General features: G+C 42.1%; 2 protein-coding genes across 2 annotated transcripts in view; one reads left to right on the top strand and one right to left on the bottom strand.

Moving 5' to 3' along the window:
• nup107 (nucleoporin 107) overlaps positions 1-4,062 on the top strand; it is a 32,845-nt gene extending 28,783 nt beyond the window's left edge. The window contains exon 28 of the mRNA XM_030440173.1: positions 4,015-4,062. The gene's annotated coding sequence lies outside the window, so the exon portion shown is untranslated. The remainder of the gene's footprint in view (positions 1-4,014) is intronic.
• plxnb2a.1 (plexin b2a, tandem duplicate 1) overlaps positions 1-23,840 on the bottom strand; it is a 180,537-nt gene that overhangs the window by 2,593 nt on the left and 154,104 nt on the right. The window contains exons 20-41 of the mRNA XM_030440172.1: positions 22,957-23,105; positions 22,727-22,862; positions 15,934-16,070; positions 15,671-15,853; positions 15,299-15,410; positions 12,956-13,162; positions 12,783-12,866; positions 11,617-11,718; positions 10,967-11,103; positions 10,774-10,874; positions 9,426-9,655; positions 8,488-8,669; positions 8,245-8,311; positions 7,245-7,391; positions 7,056-7,133; positions 6,645-6,723; positions 6,037-6,137; positions 4,920-5,001; positions 4,070-4,221; positions 3,630-3,790; positions 2,520-2,667; positions 1,327-1,391 (exon numbers count right to left, since the gene is read on the bottom strand). Of these exons, the coding sequence (XP_030296032.1) occupies positions 1,327-1,391; positions 2,520-2,667; positions 3,630-3,790; positions 4,070-4,221; positions 4,920-5,001; positions 6,037-6,137; positions 6,645-6,723; positions 7,056-7,133; positions 7,245-7,391; positions 8,245-8,311; positions 8,488-8,669; positions 9,426-9,655; positions 10,774-10,874; positions 10,967-11,103; positions 11,617-11,718; positions 12,783-12,866; positions 12,956-13,162; positions 15,299-15,410; positions 15,671-15,853; positions 15,934-16,070; positions 22,727-22,862; positions 22,957-23,105 (2,840 nt within the window). The remainder of the gene's footprint in view (positions 1-1,326; positions 1,392-2,519; positions 2,668-3,629; positions 3,791-4,069; positions 4,222-4,919; positions 5,002-6,036; positions 6,138-6,644; positions 6,724-7,055; positions 7,134-7,244; positions 7,392-8,244; positions 8,312-8,487; positions 8,670-9,425; positions 9,656-10,773; positions 10,875-10,966; positions 11,104-11,616; positions 11,719-12,782; positions 12,867-12,955; positions 13,163-15,298; positions 15,411-15,670; positions 15,854-15,933; positions 16,071-22,726; positions 22,863-22,956; positions 23,106-23,840) is intronic.

Here is a 23,840-nt window from a genome sequence, read left to right as displayed (position 1 = left end):
CAAATATAAACCGCCACCAAAAAGCCACAAATAATGCTCAGAACAGCACCAAACTTCAGCAACAGTACAAACAGGGTCTCAGCACATAGTCCGGGGCATCTAACCTCCGCTAGCTTAGCTGGATTTCTATTGTGAAGCTAAAAACAGATTTCAACTCTCCTCCATCAGCTTCCGGGTCGGTGAAGTCCCGACGCGACGATTACCGAGTGCGGTTAGAAATGCTCAATTCCGTTCTTTTCCCTGTCCGCTCTCGATAATAACTGTTATAAACTGGCAGGTAAGACACATATGAACTTTGATTGCTTTTCCATGGAGTCATAATCATACATTTTCATCCATGAGCCGCGGAACTCTACTGCACTCGGTAATCGACTCGTCGGGACTTCCCGTCAACAGGAAGCTGCTGCAGAAGAGTGGTAAATTTAGTCAGCTTTTCAGTAGAAATCCAGCTAAGCTAGCGGAGGTTAGATGCCCCGGACTATGTGTTGAGACCCTATTTGTACTGTTGCTGAAGTTTGGTGCTGTTCTGAGCATTATTTGTGGCTTTTTGGTGGCGGTTTATATTTGGATCCATTTACTGCAGTGTATTGCTTGTCGTGTGGTCGTTTCTGAGGTTGATAAAACTCCGTAAATTAGCGGTCTGCTAACTTGATCTCTCGAGAGGGAGTCTAACACAGTTTCACGGTGTGTTAGACCATGGATTCAATTTACACCAAAATATCCCTTTAAGTTGTGTATATATTTATATATATCTTATTTTAAGTAGTTTATTATTTCGATTTCTGCACAGGATGCTTCTTCATCCTCCGTCTCTCCCTGTTTGTCATTATTCACAACATGAAGTGGAATCATTTCACTAATTGTTACAGTAAAGTAGTTCAGTTGTTTCTTCCTGATCTCTTTGTGACACCAGAGAAACATACAAACACACATTAGAGCTGCCTGACCTGCTGTCAGTCACCTGAATCTGATTGATGATGATGCAGGACGACAGCTGTAACCAATCAGCGATCGACCTGTAAAGTCTGTACAAACTCCTGTTTACCTGCGCTGGCTTGTGTGTTATAGAAGTCAGTGTGAACCAGAAATAAAATGCATGAATGTGTCATTTCTTTCTGCTTGGTGTGGACCAACTGAACCAAACTACAGGTGTGAAAGCAGCTTCAGATTAATTATTAATGTCTGACAACTGCTCAGTGAAGCATTAAAACACCTTGAAGACCTCCAAAGGAACACGGTGGAAGATTTTAAAAACCCACTCATGCAAATAAAAACATGCTCCTGAAGCTGTACACTAATGGACCCAATAATCTGTTAGAAACTCACTCATCCACCATCTTCTTGTACGTTGAAATCTCTTTTGCATAGAGCAGCTTGTTGCTCGGAGACTCCTGCAGAAAGAAAGAACAGATGAAATATCAGTTTCAGGCTCCTCAGAACATCCAGAACTTTGTTCTCTGTGCAGTGAAGATATATTACAGAGAACATCCTCCCTTGGATTCTCCTGCACTGTTAATTATCATCAGTGTGTGATGTTCAAACAGTCCAGGGTTCATGTCCTAATTAACCCCAGTTTCCTACAAAGACGTCTGACAGCAGTGAAGCATTGTGGGGGTGCTTTTAGTTTTAGATACGGCTTAGAAAACATGAAAAAAGAAGCTTCAGAACTTGCTTTAAAATCTTCACATTTTAAATTTTTCTTCAAAATCATAATCATACACTGACAGTTGTCTAAACAGCCACAGATTTATTTCAAACAGGAAGTGGTGACAGCTAATTCGGCATACTTTTAGAGGCACTAAATAGCCAAAAGTAAACAAAAACAGGACAGAAACTGGAACATCTGATCAGCTTTTTATGGGTTCTTGCTCCTCTGATGGCTTTATGTTTTCTTCTGGCTTTCAAACAGGTTTCCATCTAATATTTTTGACTCAATATGTTTTCACACTGAGGTTGTTTTATAAGTAGAAGGACAAGCAGCTCCTCTGAATGTGGCTTCAGACTCACAAGACAACAAGAAGACGCCACAACAACAACAACAACAACAACAACAGACGTCCATGATGTTCACTGTAATCTCAGTGACATGTTTCGGCTCTGTTAGCCTGCTGATGTTAGCAGCAGATGTTATAAACACACTGTATAAACACCATGGGACTAGTAACCACAACATCACCAGACTCCCTTTACAAATCACTCAATTCTCAGAGTTATGGAGTGAGGAGAAACTTATGAAACCTTGCCAAACTTTGCTAAGTAAAGCTCTAAATAAGCTCTGTCTTCTTGTAAATTCAGCATTGAATACAACACATTAAGATGTTTCTCTCTGTCATTTAGCAGCTGACAGTAAAAATGTCAAATTTCCCCGGACTCCCTTAAAAACGGCTCAGGTTTGTGAGCTGTTGAGCGTCTGTTTGTTCCAGTGATGTGTGTGTTTATTTGCAGACAGAGCGGGGAGGTGCGATACGTTTCCTGACTCTTAAAAACAGATTGTGCGATCTTTATTTGCGTGTACTGACTCTGCTGAGTTTGTGCTCCGATTTGGTGCAGGCGTCCATGAAGGTCTGAGAGATGACGTGCAGCGACGCGTCCACCACCTCCGTCACGTGGACGTCGAAGATGAAGTGAGGGTTCCTCAGGATGTTCACCCAGAACCTCGAAGGCAAGCTGTGGAGACAGAAAACACTTTTTTTTTAAACCTCTGAAAGTAAAAGTACCTCAAGCTTGGACTCAGTTTCGTTCCTTCGCCGTCAATTTCAGACTTTTCCAGACTTTTTAAAGACCTGCTGACACCGCTTCCTTCCCTCCATCCTTTCATCTCCTCCTGCCGTCTCCACCTCCGCAGACCACAACCCTCCTCAATAATTCACTTCAGCTGATGAATATTTCATTGTCCATCATGTTGGTGTGTGTGTGTTTTCCAGATGATTGACAGCCGGAGCTCAAGGCCAGTTCAAAAGCGGGATGTGAGGAAAAACAATCTTTCTGTCTCGTCTTCGTCTGCCATCATTCATCCGTCCTGATAACAGGCCGGCGATTAGATCAAGCTTTCATGTCGGCGTCTGGCCGCTTCAGCAGCGGCGAGGATGTAATTATACCCTCGTTTAGCTGATGAGGTATAACACACACACGCACACACACACACACAGCTTTGAGAAGCGGTGTAATTATTTCTCGTAGCAGGTTTTCTTTGTCGAATCGAATCTCTCCAGCTGAGATTCAGAGGAGCTTTAAAGAGAAGCTGGCGGACGTTGAATCATCGGTGAACGAGGCGCGAATCAGCCGTCAGAGTCGTTTTCTGACAGGGCGATCCGAGCGAGGCGGTCCGAGTGACTCAAAGGAGAGTTTTAGTCTCTCACTTACAGCCCGGATACTGATCACACACGTCTTAATGTGTATAATTAACATTTCAGGAACACTGTTTTTCAAGCAAAAAAGCTAAAAATAATCATTCTCTGATGACTCAAATTGGAGGATTTGCTGCTTTAAACTGAATATATTCGTGTTTCAGACTGCTGTACGGAGAAAACACACATTCATCATGTATTTCTACTATATGGTCAATAATAACTGGGTTTTGAACGGTGATGCAAACAGTAAAAACAGCTGATTGTCGTTCAGAAGTTCACCTGTTAGTCTTCCAGATGTGCAGCGTCTCCTCGTCCACGTTGTCGTGTCTCAGCGCCTGTTCGTCCAGGAAGTCAAAGAAGTATTTGACGGCCGGCGGGACGACGGAGCCCGAACACAACACGCTGCGGAAGAAATCGTCCACGAACTGCTGCAAAGTGCCCTGAAGAAAATAACACGCAGAAACATATAAAGCTCGAAGAACAGATGGATTATTATCTCATCCTGACACACAAACACAGATTTGAACAAGTTTGTGCTTAAAGTTTGAGAGAGATAAAACTTTTGGCTGCAGAGAAAGTCTTTTACTTTAAAAAACATGGTGGCAGGAAGAAAGTATTGTGTTTATATTGTTGTCGAGTGAACTTCTGTTGAATAAAACATCTTCACACACACACACACACACACACACACACACACACACACACACTGGCAGCCGTACCTTCACAGACAGCAGCCTGGTCAGGTAGATCTCAGTGATGGCTTTGGTCATCGCCTTGTCCTTCATGCTGCCTCTCTTCGACTTCACCTCATCGATCTCGTCTGCCGGTCTCACCAGGTGGAACGTGTTGTCGTCCTCCAGCAGAGAGTTTTCTGTTCAGAGTGATTTCATGGTGATTCATTTTGCATGAGAAACTTATCAGGCTCACAACGTATTCGACACTTGGCAGAAGAAGACGGTCGCTCTGGCATCTACGGGAGAATTTGGGAATTCATCTGGGAACGGGAACATTCGGGAAGACAGGAGGAAACATTTCTCTCAGAGCAGCAACAGCTGATCAGTCACGTGACTTGAATGTTTAGTAAGACGGAAGTTACTCAGAGGAGGTTTCTGTCATTTCTGTCTTTGATTGCATTAAACGTATTCTTAAAAAAAAGGCCAGAAAAGACAAACAAACCAAAAAAAAAAAAAACCTCCAGTGGGACACAATGTGTCAATTTTGTGAGATTTCTACCCTTTTAATAATGTTTAAAACTCTTATTCTAACGTTATCTAAGGCACATGAAACTCAAAATCTTGATTTTGTATTTGCCGGTTGTTAATTATGTATGTTATGTTGCTACAGGGTGAAATATGAGACGCTGTTCCATCTGAATTTTAGTCGTTTTTTTGTGTTTTCTGAACTTTTAAATGCTTTGCACAGTTGAGGATACAGATATGGACTTTTCCAGTAACTCAAAGAACAGAAGCTTTGAGGGTTTGTGGAATTTTCATATGTAAATCAATGTGTGTGTGTGTGTGTGTGTGTGTGTGTGTGTGTGTGTGTGTGTGTGTGTGTGTGTGTACGTACTCTCTTCGTAGCTGTCCTGGTGCTGGTGGAAGGACTGCGTGTGCAGAACTCTGGACAGAACCAGCGTTGCGTTGTCCCGAACCTGCAGGACGAGACGAGACTTCATTAAACCCGTCTGATTAAATCCTGAATCACTCGGACTGAACTCTGCTCTCAGTTATCAAGCTGTTCTTTGTCTTCCCTCAATAAACACTTTGTTTTAAAATGTCAGACGGGGGAGTCTCTCGTGGCTCGACATTTCCCTCCACTGAAAAGTTTTTCGGTGGTTTCGGCGGTCTGCAGTCGACACACGGACGCAGAGATGATTAAAAACATCCAGAGTCTGCAGGAGGAACGAGACTCGCTGCGTCAACTTAAAGCTTCACAGAAGCAGCAGGTAATTATTACACCTTTGGTTATCGCTGAGGTGAAGGTGAGAAACCGCTCTCACACTCAGAGGTGATGTTACAGTCAGACCACCTCCCTCTCAGAGGAACACACCAGACTGAGGGAGGTTTGTCAGAGACACCTTTTTGTGTGAAACTACGGAAGCCCTAAACGGCCATGCATTCATACATTTTATTTCCTCCGTTTTCCCGAGATAACGAGATAATTTTCTCGAGATCTCGAGATAATGAAACTTTGTTTTCCCAAGATAACGAGTGTAACGACTGTAAATGACCTTTAATGTGAATAGTTAATAAGAACATCTTGTTTCCATTTGGTTAACTGATATTCTTTGAAGCCAGGTTATTATTTCATTAATTATATTAGACACTAAATGCGGGACTTTTATTTTGAAAAAGCGTCTCGCTGTGAACCGAGAACATCTGTGTTCCTGTGAATCGTGTGTGTGCGTGTTTGAAGTGTGCCTGCATGATTTTTGCTGAATGTGATGAAATGATTTACTGTGCACCTGCTGATAAAGGGTACAAGCTCTTACGGTGTGTCCGAAGGTGTGTTATCTCGGGGAAACAAAGTTTCTTTATCACGAGTGCTCGAGAAAATTATCCCGTTATCTCGGGAAAACGGAGGAAATAAAATATATGAATGCATGGCCGTTTAGGGCTTCCGTACGAAACACTTCATTTTCGCACATTTTTTAGACCGACAAACATGCAGCAGACTGAAGACCCACGTTGTAATGAGCCAGCGTGTTGAGTCTCTTCCAGCGTCCTTCCTTCTGGGAGGTCAGGTCCAGGTCGGACAGGATCTGACCCGTGGAGCCGGGACGCCACTCTGTGGACGGACGAGAGAACCAGCGTCAGACGGGACGAGACGCGAAGGACTCGAGAGAGAAAACCTTCATGTGCTTGGATCTCAATGACATCTTCTCATTTAATTACTTATACATTTAATTATCTCTTTGAGCGTCTTCATGATATTGTGTGAGTCTCACGTGTGGGCTGCTGTAACAGAGTCAATTAATCAAATACTCTCTTTATCTCTCTGATTAATTTACATTAATTTGAATCAGTGTTCAGCGCTTTTACAGTCTACGTATGTGTGTAACAGTATTATTACATCTGACGTTCTCATTAACTAATCTGCCATCAAAATGAGTCAAATCTGATTTAAATTGTTTATAATCATCTTTACATTTTTTTGCCTCCTGCAGTTCCTCCACCAGCCTGCAGGAGGCGACAAACTCCTGTTTTGTGACCTTGGATATTGTAGCCTTCAATAAATATCAACATAATAATAAAATATGAATAATAATCATGTTTTCTTTGAGCGGTTTCTTACCCAGAGCAACACACTCCACCTTCGGTCTCTGTGAGTACGGCAGGTTTCTGTACACCTGATCGATTATCTTCTCTTTCACCTGGAGAGCAAAACATTAAGATAAAATATAAAATCATATCTCATATTCATGCATCAAAACTGGAAATGTCACAGAGGGATGAATCCTCACGCCTCCCCGTCAGCTGAAACTACATGATGTGAACGTTTGTTGAATCACCTTGAAGCTAAAGATGTATGGTTTTTAAAATTTCTAACTGAGGATACTAACTTCAGGAATACATCATAACATTATCTTGATCTCCGTCAGGCGCTGAGCAGAATAAAATCCTCTCCTGCTGCAGAGGGCGGCGAACAAAGCTCTAAAAAACAGACTGAGAACAAAAAACCTGCAGCAGAAAAACAAACACCCACCTGGGAGATGGTGTCACAGTTCAACACCTTCACCGGAGTCACATCTGGTCCCTCCCCGTGCACCAACACCTGCAGGGTCTGACGTCACAAACACACCCGTCAGACGCACAACAAACTCAAAGTGTGCAGAATAAAGCAGACGCGACGCTTCACGTGTCTCTTTGTGTTCGACAGCGTTTGTGTACTAACCAGCACCGAGTACTCGACGTCGTCTCCCAGCAGCCCCGTATCGTTCAGCGTGTATTTGGCTTTCTTCATCTTGGCGTCCACCGGTCCCTTCTCCACCTGGTGCTTCAAGGCTTTGTACAGTTTGTATAAAGGTTCACCTGCCGTGTCCTGAAACACCAACAGTGTCAGACTCATGTTGGTTTGATGACAGTCATTTCATAAAACACACGCTGATCCAAAACATGTTCTCTCCTTCTGTAATTCCTTAAATTTAAGCTTTTTCAAAAGGGGTCTGGTGCAGCAAATCAAATTCAACATTTTCGTTCATTTATCAGGGGATAATACAGGCGTATGTAGGTGGCTGTTATATTTGAGTGAGAACATTTTAATGTGGATCCAAATATAAACCAGGATCTGGAGGATTTTAATGTGTTTTCAGCTGCTGTACAGTGAAAAAATTAGGGTTAGAAACATGATATTAGCAACGGTTATTAGTCTTAATTTAATTAAAGGGGACTGGTGAGCCTTGGCGGAGGTGTACGCTCTTTTAAATGAGACAATCAAATGTTTTTATATTAAAATTGATTATCAGAACAGCCCACCAATTCATCTTCTGTAGCAAAACATCTCATTTTAAGAACTCTTTGTTTGTTTTGTCTGCAAAAATCATAATCTGAGAAGTAACTTGTATCTTGTAAGAATCTGATAAATCTGAAAAAAATTTTACTTTTTTGACATCGGCAGGACTTTGTTAGGTTTGAGGGACTAACTTCTCATCCTAATCACATCAAATAAAAAAGTGTGAAAAGATGCTTTGTACAAGAACGTTAAATTATAGAAACTCCGAACACCAACAGAGAACGGAGCTACAGTAACACAGGTTCAGTGAACAGGTTTCGACAAAGGAGAGACGGAGAGGACATTAATTATAACTGAAGAAACGGGAGAAGAAAGAAGAAACACATCGAAGAGAGACGGAAATAAAAAAACAACAGGGAACAAGTGAAAGAATGTGTGTTACCCTGAGGAACTGATAGAGACAGATGGACATCCAATTACAAAGCATCCGCTCCACCACCGTCTCTGACCTAGAAACACAAACACACACAGAAGAAACAACAGATAAAACATTAGGACGGCACAGACCACATTTTTCTGCCATTCTAAACTTGTTTTTTGTGGTTACAGAAAATAATACAGTGTAAATAAATGCAGACACATCTTTTGTGGTTATACAAATGCCGTATATCCGCCCCGTCCTCACCTCCTCAGCATCAGTTTGGGGTTTTTGCTCTGCACGTGTTCGTCCATCATCTCCAGCAGCAGCGTCCGCATGATGTCCGTGTAATACTCCAGTTTTCCGTGCAGCGCCACCGTCAGCAGCGAGGCGAAATAACCCCGAGCTCGGGCGTTGAAGTCCGGACGGCTCTCCAGCGTGCGGATGAACTAAAGTGCAGAGAACACGAGTCAAGGTCCACTCACAACCGATCAGACTGTCCAAAGGGTGTACCGCAGGGATCTATTCTAGGACACCTACTATTCTCAGTTTATTTTTGTTCGTATCGTGAATCTTTAACGAAATTCGGAGGCGTGCTTCTTAAGTTTAAAGCATCGTCACCTTCATTCAAACTACACGTGAGCATCTAATGTCCCGAGATAAATATCTTGATCAGGTAGTTTTGGTCGGGAGCAAGAAATCCATCCAATCCAAGGACGACTCAACTGCTTTTATCATCGAAATCCAATGTATGGAGAAACAGACCTTTTCCTTAAATGCACTATAGACAACATGAAATGTAGTAAACTGTGTGTTTAATTGAATAATCCTGTTTTTGTACTAATGAGAGGCCCAGATCAACCTTTAGGACCAAAGATCTGACCCTGGTCCAAACTCTGGGGTCTTGTTCAGCCACCACTTCATGTTTAATACCCCAGTAGATGCAGACGGATCTGATTATACTCAATATAATAAGATTCTGACATTTATTATTACTTTTTAGAGATATTAAATTGGCTACGAAAGTGATCATCTCATCTCCCAGCTGACAGATGTTTTATTGTTGATGTCGGATGTAAAAACAAGGTTTTCTATTAGTTAATTAAAAATAAATTGTAAACGCTGACAGAGAGAAAAAGACTGAATGAGACAGAAACAAGGAGGGAAACACAGAACGATGGAGGAGCTCAGAGCTTCAGACTCACGTTGATGAGGAAGGTTTTGCTGTTCAGCAGGTTGGAGAACTGGTTCAGTGCCTGAGCCACGATGGCCCGCCGGGCTTCTGGGATTTGTAGTTTTCTGGTGATCATGGCGTCGTTGGCGCCGTCTTTGGAGGGCAGGAAGAAGTTTCTGTCGGTGTAGGTTTTGTAGTCCAGGAAGGGGATCCGGGCCTCGCTCAGGTCGCTGGTGTGGTCCTCCATCTCAATCATCAGATCTGACGCAGAAGAATAATAAAATGTCCCGTCAGTTATATTATTGTAAGTACGACTAATGCGGACACGAACGAAATCTGGACATAGTCGATTTAAAGGTTTTATCTGATATTGGATAAGGCTTGATTAATTAAAAGGGACTGTTACCTCTACTGAGTGCAGTTCCAGTTCAAGACTCCCTTTAAAAAACTCTCATTTTTAAGAGACCAACTCAATTGGCCAAAATCTGATGAGGACAGTTTTTACTTCAGCCAGAAAAAATCACCTGTTGCTGGTCAGAAATCATGAGTCTGCCTTTGTCCATCCTTACGTGAGATCAATACTTATGATTTCTAAGAATATTTAACTGGTAGAGCCATTAAAAGTGTGCCGAATCAGCTGTTAGCACTTCCTGTTTGCAGTGTAACCATGGATGTGCAGACAACTATCACTGGATTAGTTTGATACTGAAGAAAACCTAAAATGATATAATTCTCAGGCAAGTTCTGAATTGTCATATCTCATCTTTCTTCTCTGATATCATTTGGCACAGGAATCAGCAAATGTTCAATTACGCTCTCTGATCTTCCATGATCATTCTGAACTTGTGCATCTTTAATTTGGACGCTCCAGTTGAAGCACTTTTGATCGAGTATTCTCTTAATCTCTCTCCAGAAGAAAACGTCTGACGTGTGAAGAGTGTGCTGACCCCCTGAGCTCAGTAACAGAGCTGTCACATTCAGATGAAAACGGTCCAGCGAGCTCGCCAAGAAGACCTGCGGGGGGAAAGTTTCTGATGCATGAGCCAAAGCTCCGTTCTGCTGAATCGTGCTGGCAGGACTTCACGTTACGGAGATAAACTGTCAAAGAGGCAAACGTCCTCTAATCTGTGGATGCAACGTGCGACAGGATGCTGACAGGAAAGTTCAAGTTTGTGCTGCGTCTGCTGCTCGGCTCCGACGACGGAAACCAACGCGTGGGGCTTCTTGGCGAGATCATCGAGCTCGCTGTCAGACACGTTTTCCTCTTTTGAGCCTCGCACTTCATTTTTTAAAGTGAAAATACATTTTACAATACAAGATAAATAAGTGTTTGTGAGGGGATTACTAGGGCCAGTCCCCCTTGGAAAAAGAGTGCGTACCTGTGAACTCTTTCTTGCAGCGATCTCGAACACTCTCCTCCAGATTCTCCAGCTGGTGTTTCACCTTCTCGTACTCTCGCTCTGCCTGCTGACTCTTCCTCCTGTTGGTGCACAGCCACAGGAGGATGTTTAAGTGATCAACACAGACGAATAAAAACGTACAATCCCTTGAGAATTTGATGATTTGTCGAACCTGTAGCAGTAGACAGACACGGCGATGAACAGCAGCATCGGTACGATGACTGCCGGGATGATTATGGCCAGAGGAATGTCGTCTTTTCTGGCGTAGTAGACTGAACCCACCTTCCACTCACCGTGACCAAACTTCACCTGGAGAGAGGTCGATTTAAGAACATTATGAAGGCGTTAAAAGCATGCCGAATTAAGCATTAGCAGTTCCTGTTCGCAGTGTGCACATGGATTAACAGACAGCTTTCACTGGATCACTCTGATTCAGGGGAAATCTTAAAAATGTGATAATTCTAAGGCAAGTTCTGAATTGTCTTTTCACGATGATTTTTTAGCAGATTTCTGGATGTTTATTTGTGATGGACATGGAATATAATTACATATTCTTGAAGTGTAAGTCATGCTGAATTGACCATGTTTATTACAGATCATATCCTGTAATATCTCTGTCTGAAGCAAGGGGTTAAATTACTGAGCAGCACAGTGAACGAACTGGGCTTAAAAAATTTTCATTTTAAGAACATGATGCCTACAAATGTATTAACCCACTTTTATAGTGATTATCTAAAAGGTGGACAAGTGTAAAGGTAGTTTTCAGCACCACCCTCTGATACTTTAGTCAAATAACACAAAATATTTGGGCGGTGTGTTTACCACGAGCTCCAGCAGGTCGTTGGTCGTGTCTCTGCGTTGGCGTTTGGATTTGGATTTGGCTCTGGGCTGCGAAGACGGAGCGTCGAGGATCAACTTATCATCCTGGAAGAAAAGAGTCAGTTAGACTGTGATACTGATGGTGTATTAATAATGTTTACATAGAAATAACCTGAACTAAAGAGTAGGTTCAATCAACATATCGATATATGGACATGGCCCAAGGAGAAGAGATAAAAACTGGACCGGCGGTACATTTTCACTGGCTGTGTGATATAAAACATCATCACAGAGGAACAGCAGCCTCACAGTACGTCTTCAAACTTTACACACAGGTTTCTCAATGTTGTTTTGGGGGGTTTCTGGGGATGAGCCTGAACCAGAACAGCTGCGAATCGATTCTGAACTGTCGGAGCAGACGGTTTCACTCCCGCGTCTACGCTGCTGGAAACTTGAGTAGGAGTGACGGCAGAGACGAGCACATGGCCCAGTTTTTCTGTCTTATTTATATTGTTCCCGCTGCTTTTTTGATGCTTTCTACTTTCGCTATCCCCGTGTGGAACTAATAGATCGTATTCTATCTGTAAGGTCTGTAAAATGATCCTTCCATGTACGTCTGGAAACACCAGCGTCATGCCATGAATCTGAATCTGAATCTCCTCACAGAAGTGTCGCTGCTTCCTGACTGTGAGGAAGTTCCATTACTGAGTGTAAATGTCTTTTTATTCTCTTTATTTGTTTTGTTTTATCGCTTTCACTGGTGTTGATTCACGCCGACATCCGATGTTTATTTGCCTTCCTGTTTTCAGTGTTTACTCTGTTAAATCGTCCACCTGAGTTTCCTGCTTTTGTTTTCCCTGTCGGAACACTTTCTAAAAAAATTTTTTTAACGAATGCCGGACACATATTCTCTCATTTCACCCGTTATAGGTGATGACAGACGACTCCGTTCCTCTTCTGTTTTGGAAGAAGGAAAACATTTTCATCTGTGGCTGAACGCTGTATTTCTGGAAGCCGGTGCTTCTGCAGCGTGACAGACTCCACCTCAGCTCAATTTGTGAATAATGTGACTGTGTGATATCACATATAATATCCAATATCAGCTCCATCTTTGCAGCGTCGATCCATCATGAACCTTATTTGTGACGGAGCGCCTGGTGTGTGTTTACCTGCAGTATGTTCACGTGACAGGAAGCATCTCCGACGAACGCCTGAGCCTCTTTGGCCGTCATCGCCTTGGAGAAACCTCGACCCTGACGACAGCGAAACAAAGAGAGTGAAGTCAACAGATGGAGAGGTGACGAGCGGCGAAAGTGTAGATTTACTGGAAGGTCCTCCTCACGGTCACGATGATGATGCTGGTCTCGGTGATGACGTTCTTGTTGAGCTGGTTGAAGGTGGGGTCGGGGTGGTAGTCGAAGCTCTTCAGCTCCTCCTTCACGTTGTCCAGCTGGAGAAACGTGCGGAGAGACTGGCTGTCGGAGCTGTTGGCAGGAGGAGAGTCGAACTGGAGGACGGTGTCGTTCTTACTCAGAGCCTCCTGGACGAACTGAGAGAGGAGGAGGAGAAGAAGAAGGAGGGGGAGGAGGAGGAGGAGGAGGAGGTGGAGGAGGAGGAGGTGGAGAAGAAGAAGGAGGAGGTGGAGGAGGAGGAGGAGGAGGAGAAGAAGAAGAAGAAGAAGAAGAAGAAGAAGAAGCTGTGTCACAATGTTTTCTGCCTTGACATTCAGTCAAGATTAGATTACATTATTTAACATTATTAAATTTCCTCAAATGCCAACAAAAATAGAACAGTAGGAGCAACTACGGAAGCCCTGTGAGGCCAAACAGAAAAAAGACAATTTTCTTCATAATAATTAAGGATAATTTTGTTTCAAAGTTATTTAATTCTATTTCTAATATGAAAAAGAAAAAGTTTTGCATGCGAAAAAAAAAAAAAAAAATCTATGAAAATTTTTTTTTTAAGGAAAATAAATTCCTTATTTTTTAATTTGTGTAAAAGAAAAATAGGTGAAGAAAAAAAAATAAAACGTTTTTTCAGGATAATTTTTCTTCTAAGTTCCTTTGTTTTTTTTAAAAAAGAACAATTGTTAACTTATGCACAAAAAAGTTTTGCCAGGCAAAACAACAACAAAAGATTTTAAAAGTTTCTGCCAGGATAATCTTGTCTTTCTTAAATTTCTTAACTGTATTTTTAATTTGTGAAATTAACGTGAAAAGTTTTACCTGATAAAAAATTAATAATTAATTAATTAATTAATCAATTCTATGTTTTGTCACGAAAGTTTTTCATCTTCTTTGCATTTTCTGTGGAAAAAAGTTAAAAACAAAACAAAGCAAAGGGAAATTCTTTCTTCCTTTAGTTCCTTCATGTTCATTTTTAGTTACTTATCACAAAGCTGAATACAGACTGAAAACAGAAGCCACGCCACAAACACATGACAATCTCACAGAACAAGATGCGTCGCTGTAGATTAAAACCAGCCAACAGGAGATAAAGGAGTCAAAATGATCTCAATCTTAAACATCTAACCAGTGAAACTCATCACACACACCAAGTTATTCTTCTTCTGTGGTATTGTTACTTAAAGGATCTGAATATTTCTTCTATCACGACATTTTTAAGCCTTTCCTAAAAACCAAACGCACCAGAGGAAGAGCAGAACAAAATGCTAACATTAGCACGTCCAGCTAACCGTCCACAGAGGATTACTTCAAACCAAACTTCTGACCGCTGAAGGAAAAAGCGTCTCCAGAGACTTCAGTTTGTATTTATTCCCTCCAGCTGGTTCCAGTTTTTCTGTGCAGGTGTAACTTTAACTTCAGACTTCCTCCTCCTTCCTTCCATCTCCTCTCTTCTCGTCTCTCTGCCTCCCCACTGTGCCTCCCCCCCTCCTCCCTCCTCCCTCCGTCTTCCTCCAGGTTCAGGTTGCAGCGTTTGATGAGGCGACGATAAAACGACTTCCCCTCCTCTCTCCCCCCCCCCGCGGTGAATCGTTCCTCAGAGACTCTGTCACTCAAAGCTACTCAGCGGTGAAATAGAAGCGTCGTCCCTTTTCTTTTCCTTTCAGGGCTTTTCACTGTCAGCCGAAGCCGTGGACCGATTTAAAGTACAACCAGCCGGTATTGTGCTTTTTATTAAAAATCCTGTCACTGTCAAACACCTCTGATACCGTGTAGAGTTATAAACTTAGAGAAAAACTGAATCCGAAGCTGTTTTAGACGCCAAACAAGAAAGATTTATCGTCTTTTTCTGTCTTAAAATGTAAATAAAGGGTTGATAACAAGAAAAAACAGGAAAATGCTGAATACTCGACCATTTTTGACAAGTATTTGTTTTCCTTCTCAGCTCCTGAACGGACAGCAGCGATATTTTTATTTACAATAAATCAATATACTGGTGTGAGAAAATGTACTGAACAGGTTTGATGAGCATTTACGTGATGTGTTGATGTTTCTGTACACATGTTTTAATGGTTTGACTCTTCACAGCGATTAATTTATCAGTGATTAATCATTTCTAATTAGAAGATATTCCAGCCAAAACGTCAATAAAACGATTTCTCTAAGAGACGATTATCAAAGAAAAACACATGGTGACGGACATCTGGTCCTGTTGAGGAAGTCAGGGAGGGAATATTGGACTCACACTACACACACACACACACACACACACACACACTTACCTCTACAGGTGTGGGGTTCTGTGTGAACTCATCGAAGGCGGGCTGGACTCTCATCGTGGCTTTCTGGATCAGGTCGAAACCGTTTCCCATCACCACGATCCTCCGTCCACCACTGCACACACACACACACACACACACACACACACACACAAACAACTTTAATTACTTTCATTGTTAATATATATCCCCGTGAAACTTCCCCACTTGATTACAAATGTTAAAACAATTATTCATGTTATTTATTATTTATGTGCAATTATGCAAACGAGGTATTTCCTAATTAAACACACACTAACTTGCAACTTAAACACCTACATGTGTATTTACTTCAGACGTTTTCATGCCGTACACAATGTAGGAAGTCATGCTCACCACAGGAAGCTGGCTTTGGGGTTATAATCTGTGATCTTTGGGTTTTCAGAGTACTGGTAAGCAGCCGTCACGTCCTTGGTGGTGTTTTTCCCGTACTTCACCTGCACCGGGAGCAGGTCAGACGGCACCTTCTGCCCACGATACTTCCCGGTCTTACAGGTGATCTCTTTGCCAAACGACAGGCTGAGAAAAGAGAGATTTAAATGTTTAACTGTCTCACAGGAGGACTTGAATAAATACGTGACGCTGTGAAAGAGGCTTACACTTCACAGGGAAATCCCCCCACGGTGACGGCGATGTCGTCCTTCGTCGCGGTGTCCAGGTCGGTTCCTGTGATGGTGATCCTGGTCCCTCCGGCTGCCGGACCCTTCGCTGGGTGGACAGCGACTGGTTTGGGGTCCTGGACAGAGAAGATGATTACATCTGTTACTCGTCAGAGATGTCATAGTGTAAAAGCTGTAGAAGAATGAGTCATCCAGATATAGATTAGCTACCAGTGAAACTCGCTTTCACTCTGATGTTCGATCGCGTCAGACTTGATTTTTCCCGCAAGAATGAAGGTCGGTTTGTGGCACGGATCATTATTCAAGTTATAAAGGATTCCTACAGAGATGGTACTTCTTTCTGCTAAAGAATAAGATCCTTAAAGTTCGACTAGAAACAGCTGCTCTATCGTTCTCTTCAAAACCACCAGACTCCATTTAAAAAAAACACATATTTTACCTCACAGAAGACAGGAGGTTCTGGTCTACTGTTTGTTCATATAATAGTGTGATTTTGGGTTTTGAACACATCTGTTTGAAACCAACAACTAACTTTATCTACCTTGTGAGATTGTATGACTAGAAACAGCCGCTGTATCGTTCTCTTCAAAACCACCAGACTCCATTTAAAAAAAACACGTATTTTACCTCACAGAACACAGGAGGTTCTGGTCTACTGTTTGATCATAATAAATGGTGTGACTTTGGGTTTTAAACACATCTGTTTGAAACTGACAACTACCTTTATCTACCTTTTAGCCATTTCGATACCAAAATGTTCTCGGTATCGGTTCTTTGGATTGCCTCAACTGGCTCCTTACATGGCTCCAATGTAATAATTTTGCAAAACTTTGACCGACAACATTATGTCTATAAAAAGAATTTGTATTCCAAGTAGAAAGGATCCCTACAGAGATGGATATTTTAGTTGATGAGTAGGATTCCTTTTTGTATGTCAAGAACCAGCTGCTGTATCGTTCTCTTCAAATCCACCAGACTCCATTTAGAAAAACACTAATTTTACCTCACAGAACACAGGAGGTTCTGGTCTACTGATCAGCTGGTTAGTTTGATTATATAATGGTGTGACTTTGGGTTTTAAACACATCTGTTTGAAACTGACAACTAACTTCATCTACCTTGTGAGATTGTATGACCGGAAACAGCCGCTGTATCGCGCCCTCCACCGACACCAGACTCCATTTAGAAAAACAGCAATTTTATATATTGCTAAAAGTATTTGTTATTCCGAGTAGAAAGGATCTCTACATATTAGACCTTTTAGTTGATGAGTAAGATTCTTCTTTGTTTGTCAAGAAACAGCCGCTGTATCGCTCTCTTCAAAACCACCAGACTCCCTTTAGAAAACCACTAATTTTACCTCACAGAACACAGGAGGTTCTGGTCTACTGATCAGCTGGTTAGTTTGATCATATAATGGTGTGACTTTGGGTTTTAAACACATCTGTTTGAAACGACAACTAACTTCATCTACCTTGCGAGATTGTATGACCAGAAACAGCTGCTGTATCGTGCTCTCCACCGACACCAGACTCCATTTAGAAAAACAGTAATTTTACATATTACTAAAAATATTTGTTATTCCGAGTAGAAAGGATCTCTACATATTAGACCTTTTAGTTGATGAGTAAGATTCCTTTTTGTATGTCAAGAACCAGCTGCTGTATCGTTCACTTCACAGCCACCAGACTCCATTTAGAAAACCGCTAATTTGACCTCAGTTTGTTCATATAATGGTGTGACTTTGGGTTTTAAACACATCTGTTTGAAACTGACAACTAACTTTATCTACCATGTGAGATTGTATGACCAGAAACAGCTGCTGTATCGCGCCCTCCACCGACACCAGACTCCATTTAGAAAAACAGTAATTTTATATATTACTAAAAGTATTTGTTATTCCGAGTAGAAGGGATCCCTACAGAGACAGACCTTTTAGTTGATGAGTAAGATTCTTCTTTGTTTGTCATGAAACAGCCGCTGTCTCGCTGTCTTCGCAACACCAGACTCCATTTAGAAAACCACTAATTTTACTTCACAGAACACAGGAGGTTCTGGTCTACTGATCAGCTGGTTAGTTTGATCATATAATGGTGTGACTTTGGGTTTTAAACACATCTGTTTGAAATTGACAACTAACTTCATCTACCTTGTGAGATTGTATGACCAGAAACAGCTGCTGTATCGCGCTCTCCACATTGACCAGACTCCATTTAGAAAAACATGGATTTAACTTCACAGAACACAGGAGGTTCTGGTCTACTGATCAGCTGGTTGACTTTGGTGTTTTAACATGTTTGTTCAGAACTGACAACTAACTTCTGCTACCTATGAGACATGTTGCAGATCAGCTGGCAGCTGTGTTAGAGGCTGAAATGGCTGCAATTAAATCCTCGACCGTTCAAGTTGCATCTAATTAAAGTGCTTGTTTTTCCACTGACAGGCTCAGATTATTATCTTGGTGTCTGACAACATTGTGGAAAGGATCCCAACAGAGATAAAACCTTTTTGTTAAACTGTAAGATGCTTTTTGATTAGGTGTATCGCTCTCTTCACAGCCACCAGACTCCATTTAAAAAAACAGCAATTTAACCGCGCCGAAAACGGACATATCCAGTCTGTGTGATCATGTTATTGTGTGACTTCTGTTCACAATTGATGACTAATTTTTTATACTTTTTACTCATTTAGACCCCAAAATATCTAAAAAAAAAAAAAATGGCGCCCAAGTTTCAAAATACCTTAATAAGAAACAAAAGGTGGTTAAAAAGTGTTAAAAACAAACATTTCTTGTCCAATCCAAACACAAGCTGATGATGTGTTTGTGTTTTTATCTGCTTTGATTATTTTCTCTACTCTTATTACTTAATTAAGACTTCCAATTAGTTCGTATAACATCCTCTACAGTTCTGTGACGCTGCTCTGACATTAGATTATTCACTTTTCAAGAATGAAATAAAAAAGCTCAGATCTGTCAGAACCAACCGGCAGAAAGAGAAAAAAAAAAGAAAACAAAGAGAAAAATTAAATGAGGAACATTAAAATTTAAATAAACAGAGTTCACGTTTTATGTTCCTGCAGGTACGAAACACTTTGATCACAACCAAAGCACATTTTTAAAGCTGAATAACTCCCCGCAGTATTCAGACAGCGAGCTGTGACTGGAAAAAAAACCAAAAAACCAAAATAAAAAATAGTTTTATCAGCGTGTGGTTCTTGAGGTATATTGATAAAGGCTGCAGCACACCAGCTGGTCGGTTTTCCTGTTTGTACTGGAAGGTTTTTTTTGTTCGCCGCTGACAAACAAAACAAGAGGGGATATTAATTCACAGCGACACTGGAGGATAAAGAGGCTTCGAAATTTAAGAAGTCAATCTGTCTGGAGAATTAAGACGCAGCAGTCGAGCTCAGCGCGTGAAAGAAGTTGTTTGTGGTTTGTTTTGGAAGCGAGCAGGAGAGAGAGCGAGAGAGAGAGGAATAAGAAAAAAAGGTGTAAATATGAATCCAGAGCGAAGGAGTGAAACAATGATTTCTAAAATTGGCGTAGCACGAGTGTGCTGTGTGCAGCTGCTGAGATAGACTCCAGCATTTGGTTTTTGTTGCCGTTCTGGCTGAGAGAGCCTGCAAAAAAACACCAGAGCAGAAAAGAAAAAAAATCCCCCAAAAGAGACACAAAGTCATGACAACTCGGGCCGGGTTGTTAGAAAGTTACACACAAACAAAACCCCGCAGCACAGGAGGAAGAACAAACTGAGACGGAAACACACAAACACAACGAACACGCAGTTCCAGATTTGGGCTCTGACAGAGACTCAGACCTCCAGAGATCCACCGGCAGATTCATGACGGATGGAAAGAAATGGTAAAAATCAGTCTGTTGCTCGTTTCTCAGCAGAGTTTCATCAGCTGCACTCATCAGTCTTTGTATAGACATCGGAGCTCATCATGAAAACGATTCAACCTCCGGAGACAACGACTGATTCTGCGAGCCTGCAGGTCTCCTGATCACACACATGCAGCCAGACGCTTCCTCTGCACGTTTACGGGTCGTAGATTAGAAACTTGAGAAGCGAGAACGTAAGAAACAACTGAAAACGTCCTTAAAAAGCTGATTAAAGTTAAATGATCTCATGAGTTTCACCTCTTGTGATCTCCACACTTCCTGTTTACCTTCTTCAGCTGTAACAACAGTGTGAAATGTTACAAAAGAGAAACAATATTTCTGTTTTTAAGACAGATTTAAATAAAGAATCTCTGGTTATCACATTAGACGGCAGTGAAGCGCTTCTCGTTAGTGTTTTCTGCAGCATCGGTTTAATATTTCTGTTCTCGCAGTCGGAGATTCTCCGAGGGGGGAAGTTTTATAAAGTCGGAGGGTTTTTCCAGGCGGAGACGCACCGCTGCTGAGGAAAATGACTCGTTCTGTTCTCAGCAGTTTGCTTTAATTAGCTTTTTCATCAGCGCCGAGAAGTACGAAAAATGAGAAGCAAGGTTTTGAAATTAAACAACTGAGAAACAACACAGAGCAGCAGGTGAGACGCATCTGATCAGATTTATTTTCTCCGCTCGGAGGTTTTTTTTTCGGGGTGAGTTTGTATGCGAGGGACGTTTTCACGCTGCGAGATCGCTCTCTGCGCCCCGCTGGAGGAAGACTGTCGGTGTTTTTTTTATAAACTTTGTTATAAAGCTTTTGAATGTTGATCTCTGGGGTTTGAAGCAGTCGTGTCACACCGTGTTCTGTGTTGCCTCACAGGCTTTGATGAGGTGTGTACACAGAGGCTGCAGGATGCTGGATTTTTCTCAAGTTTCCTGCAGGTTGATCCGAGATGTTTTAAGTCGCAAAAACAAGAAACAAATTCTGTATTTCTGATGGAAGAGCGGTCGAGGCGGAGATCAAACTACTGAATAAATCAAATGTTAAGAGAGTCGAATCCTGCGTTGAGTAAAGCAGACGGGATGTGTCGCTGTGTTAACGCTTACTTTGTCGACGCTTCTTTACAAATAACTGTTACGTGAGAGGCGGCAGGAATATTAGGCTGAGTGTTGCATCATTCCTGTTCATGACACCATTAAATAATTAAATAATAGCTTGGATTTATAAAAGCACCTTTTCACGAAACCCAAGGACGCAATCAAGCAGAGTTAAGAGAGGCCGGGTGGTGTTGGAGGAGTTTCTGGGTGATGCAAAAACAAATCACTGATTGGAGATTTGCAGGTTAACACACTTGAACATTTGGTTCTGGCCTCGATCTCGACCCAAATCCTGTAATAATCTGATGAAAGTTAACGATGTGATATAAATTAAAGTCTAATCTAAAGACGTCTGCTGGAACTACAACCAGAATAATCCACGTTGGCGAAGAGAACTCAACCCAGCCCACACTGCTGGCTGCTTGTAAGCTTTGATAAATACTGAATAAAAATAAGTCTTTAATTACAGTCTGATGTGTTGATTAAGAATTGTGCTCCTTAATCGGACATTTTAAATCAAGTCGTCACGACTCTGCTGATGAGTAAGAAGAGCGAACAACCTCTTCTTCTCCTTTGATGACGGATTGATTGTCTTGTTTTCCTCAAGACCCAAAACAATTAACAGAAATTACAAAAAATGATTGAAAGCGCGGCCTCTTCCTGGCTTCAGTCTGCTTATTTAAGACGACTGTGATCCATTAAATTCTGCCCGGACCGGCCAAGATACTAATCCTTAGAATCAGCACTTTCATCTGAACCTCTCTCGACCTGCAAACCACCAAATTAAAGCTTTTTTCTGTCTGAATCTCTTCGTCTCAAGACCGACGCTTCATGTGAACCATCCGCCTAGACTGACTTAAAGGGATATTCCGGTGTAAGTTTAATCCATGGTCTAAATCACTGTGAAACTGTGTTAGACTCCCTCTCGAGAGATCAAGTTAGCAGACCGCTAATTTACTAATAATAAACCGCCACCAAAAAGCCACAAATAATGCTCAGAACAGCACCAAACTTCAGCAACAGTACAAATAGGGTCTCAGCACATAGTCCGGGGCATCTAACCTCCGCTAGCTTAGCTGGATTTCTATTGCGAAGCTAAAAACAGATTTCAACTCTCCTCCATCAGCTTCCGGGTCGGGGAAGTCCCGACGCGACGATTACCGAGTGCGGTTAGAAATGCTCAATTCCGTTCTTTTCCCTGTCCGCTCTCGATAATAACTGTTATAAACTGGCAGGTAAGACACATATGAACTTTGATTGCTTTTCCATGGAGTCATAATCATACATTTTCATCCATGAGCCGCGGAACTCTACTGCACTCGGTAATCGACTCGTCAGGACTTCCCGTCAACAGGAAGCTGCTGCAGAAGAGTGGTAAATTTAGTCAGCTTTTCAATAGAAATCCAGCTAAGCTAGCGGAGGTTAGATGCCCCGGACTATGTGCTGAGACCCTATTTGTACTGTTGCTGAAGTTTGGTGCTGTTCTGAGCATTATTTGTGGCTTTTTGGTGGCGGTTTATATTTGGATCCATTTACTGCAGTGTATTGTTGTCGTGCGGTCGTTTCTGAGGTTGATAAAACTCCGTAAATTAGCGGTCTGCTAACTTGATCTCTCGAGAGGGAGTCTAACACAGTTTCACAGTGTGTTAGACCATGGATTAAACTTACACCGGAATATCCCTTTAAATCTACAAACCTCTTTTCTGTCTGAAAACAGACTTCAGAGACCTTCGAGTGAAGGAGAATATAACAACACCGTAGAGTCCGGTTACGTAACAGCCTGTAAGAGAATCTGAAGTACCCGGTAGGTGAAGAAGACCTGCGATGTCCCTCTTCTTCCTCCCTCCACTTCTATCTCCACGGCGCCGCTGTGGGTCGGCACGAATGGGAGGTCCGATGGGGGAGCTCGTTTCGCCGGGCCGATCTCACAAACCACACTGAGGACGGAGAGAGAGAGAGAGAGGAGGAGGTTAAATACCAAACAAGCAGCGCTGCACATGAAGGGTTCTATCATGTCTGCTGTCAGGTCACCTGGTGGACACGGAGTATCTGTCCTCCTGGTGAACGCAGTCCACTCCGGCCACCGTGATCTTCTTGATGTCTTCCTTCTTTATTCCCATGTTGGAGCCTTTGATGGTCACCGAGATGCGACCGTTCAGAGGCCCAAAGCGAGGGACGATCTGCAGCGACGAGAAGAGAGACATGAGGCTCGTTTGACAAAGTAGATTAAAGTGAAGGTTTCTAAAAAGGGAGCTGCAACTCCAACCTGCCCACAGGGATGTCATGCTGCATTCAAGTGCACCCTATAAACTCAGAAATTTACAGGAATCTTGTTTAAAAACAGGAACACTAAGATTTTTTTCCTACTTTTCTTGGTTGAAACACATCAGTTGACATCACCTGCAAACTCGACCATCTTTTAATAATTTTATGTTTGAAAATAATCACATATGGAAGACATGAGACATGAAATGTGGTGTTAATTAGTCCCTAACTGATTAAATGTTAGCCTCTTTGTTATCATTAATCCTTCCAGACCCCTGAACCGTGATGCCGACTGGTTTAAACTATGCAGAAGGTTTTATGTCTCAGAAAATGCTGCACACATCTGCCACAGTTTGGGCTGGTGAAAAAGTAATTTCAGCCGTTCTGTGTATTTAATGCTTCCTGTCTCCACCGTCTGTTAACAGCTCAAATGTGGATGCGGCAATAACGAACAGCTCTTGACCTAATCAGCTGCTGCCCAGAGGAAACGCAGACGGCGGCCTGAAACAAATGACTGCTGCAGCGGAGAAAATAGGAAACAAATTGAAGTTGTGCGGCGAATAAGGAGGCGAACGCTGACGATCTGTGAATACGACATGAGGGAGAAAAATGAGTTCTGTCACGCTGAAGAGACGAGGCGATGAGCTGTG

The sequence above is a fragment of the Sparus aurata genome, chromosome 14 (genome assembly GCF_900880675.1).
Source record: "Sparus aurata chromosome 14, fSpaAur1.1, whole genome shotgun sequence".
In the NCBI taxonomy this organism is placed as follows: domain Eukaryota; kingdom Metazoa; phylum Chordata; class Actinopteri; order Spariformes; family Sparidae; genus Sparus; species Sparus aurata.
The sequence above is the reverse complement of the archived record's forward strand: the minus strand, read 5'-3'. Positions and strand labels throughout refer to the sequence as shown.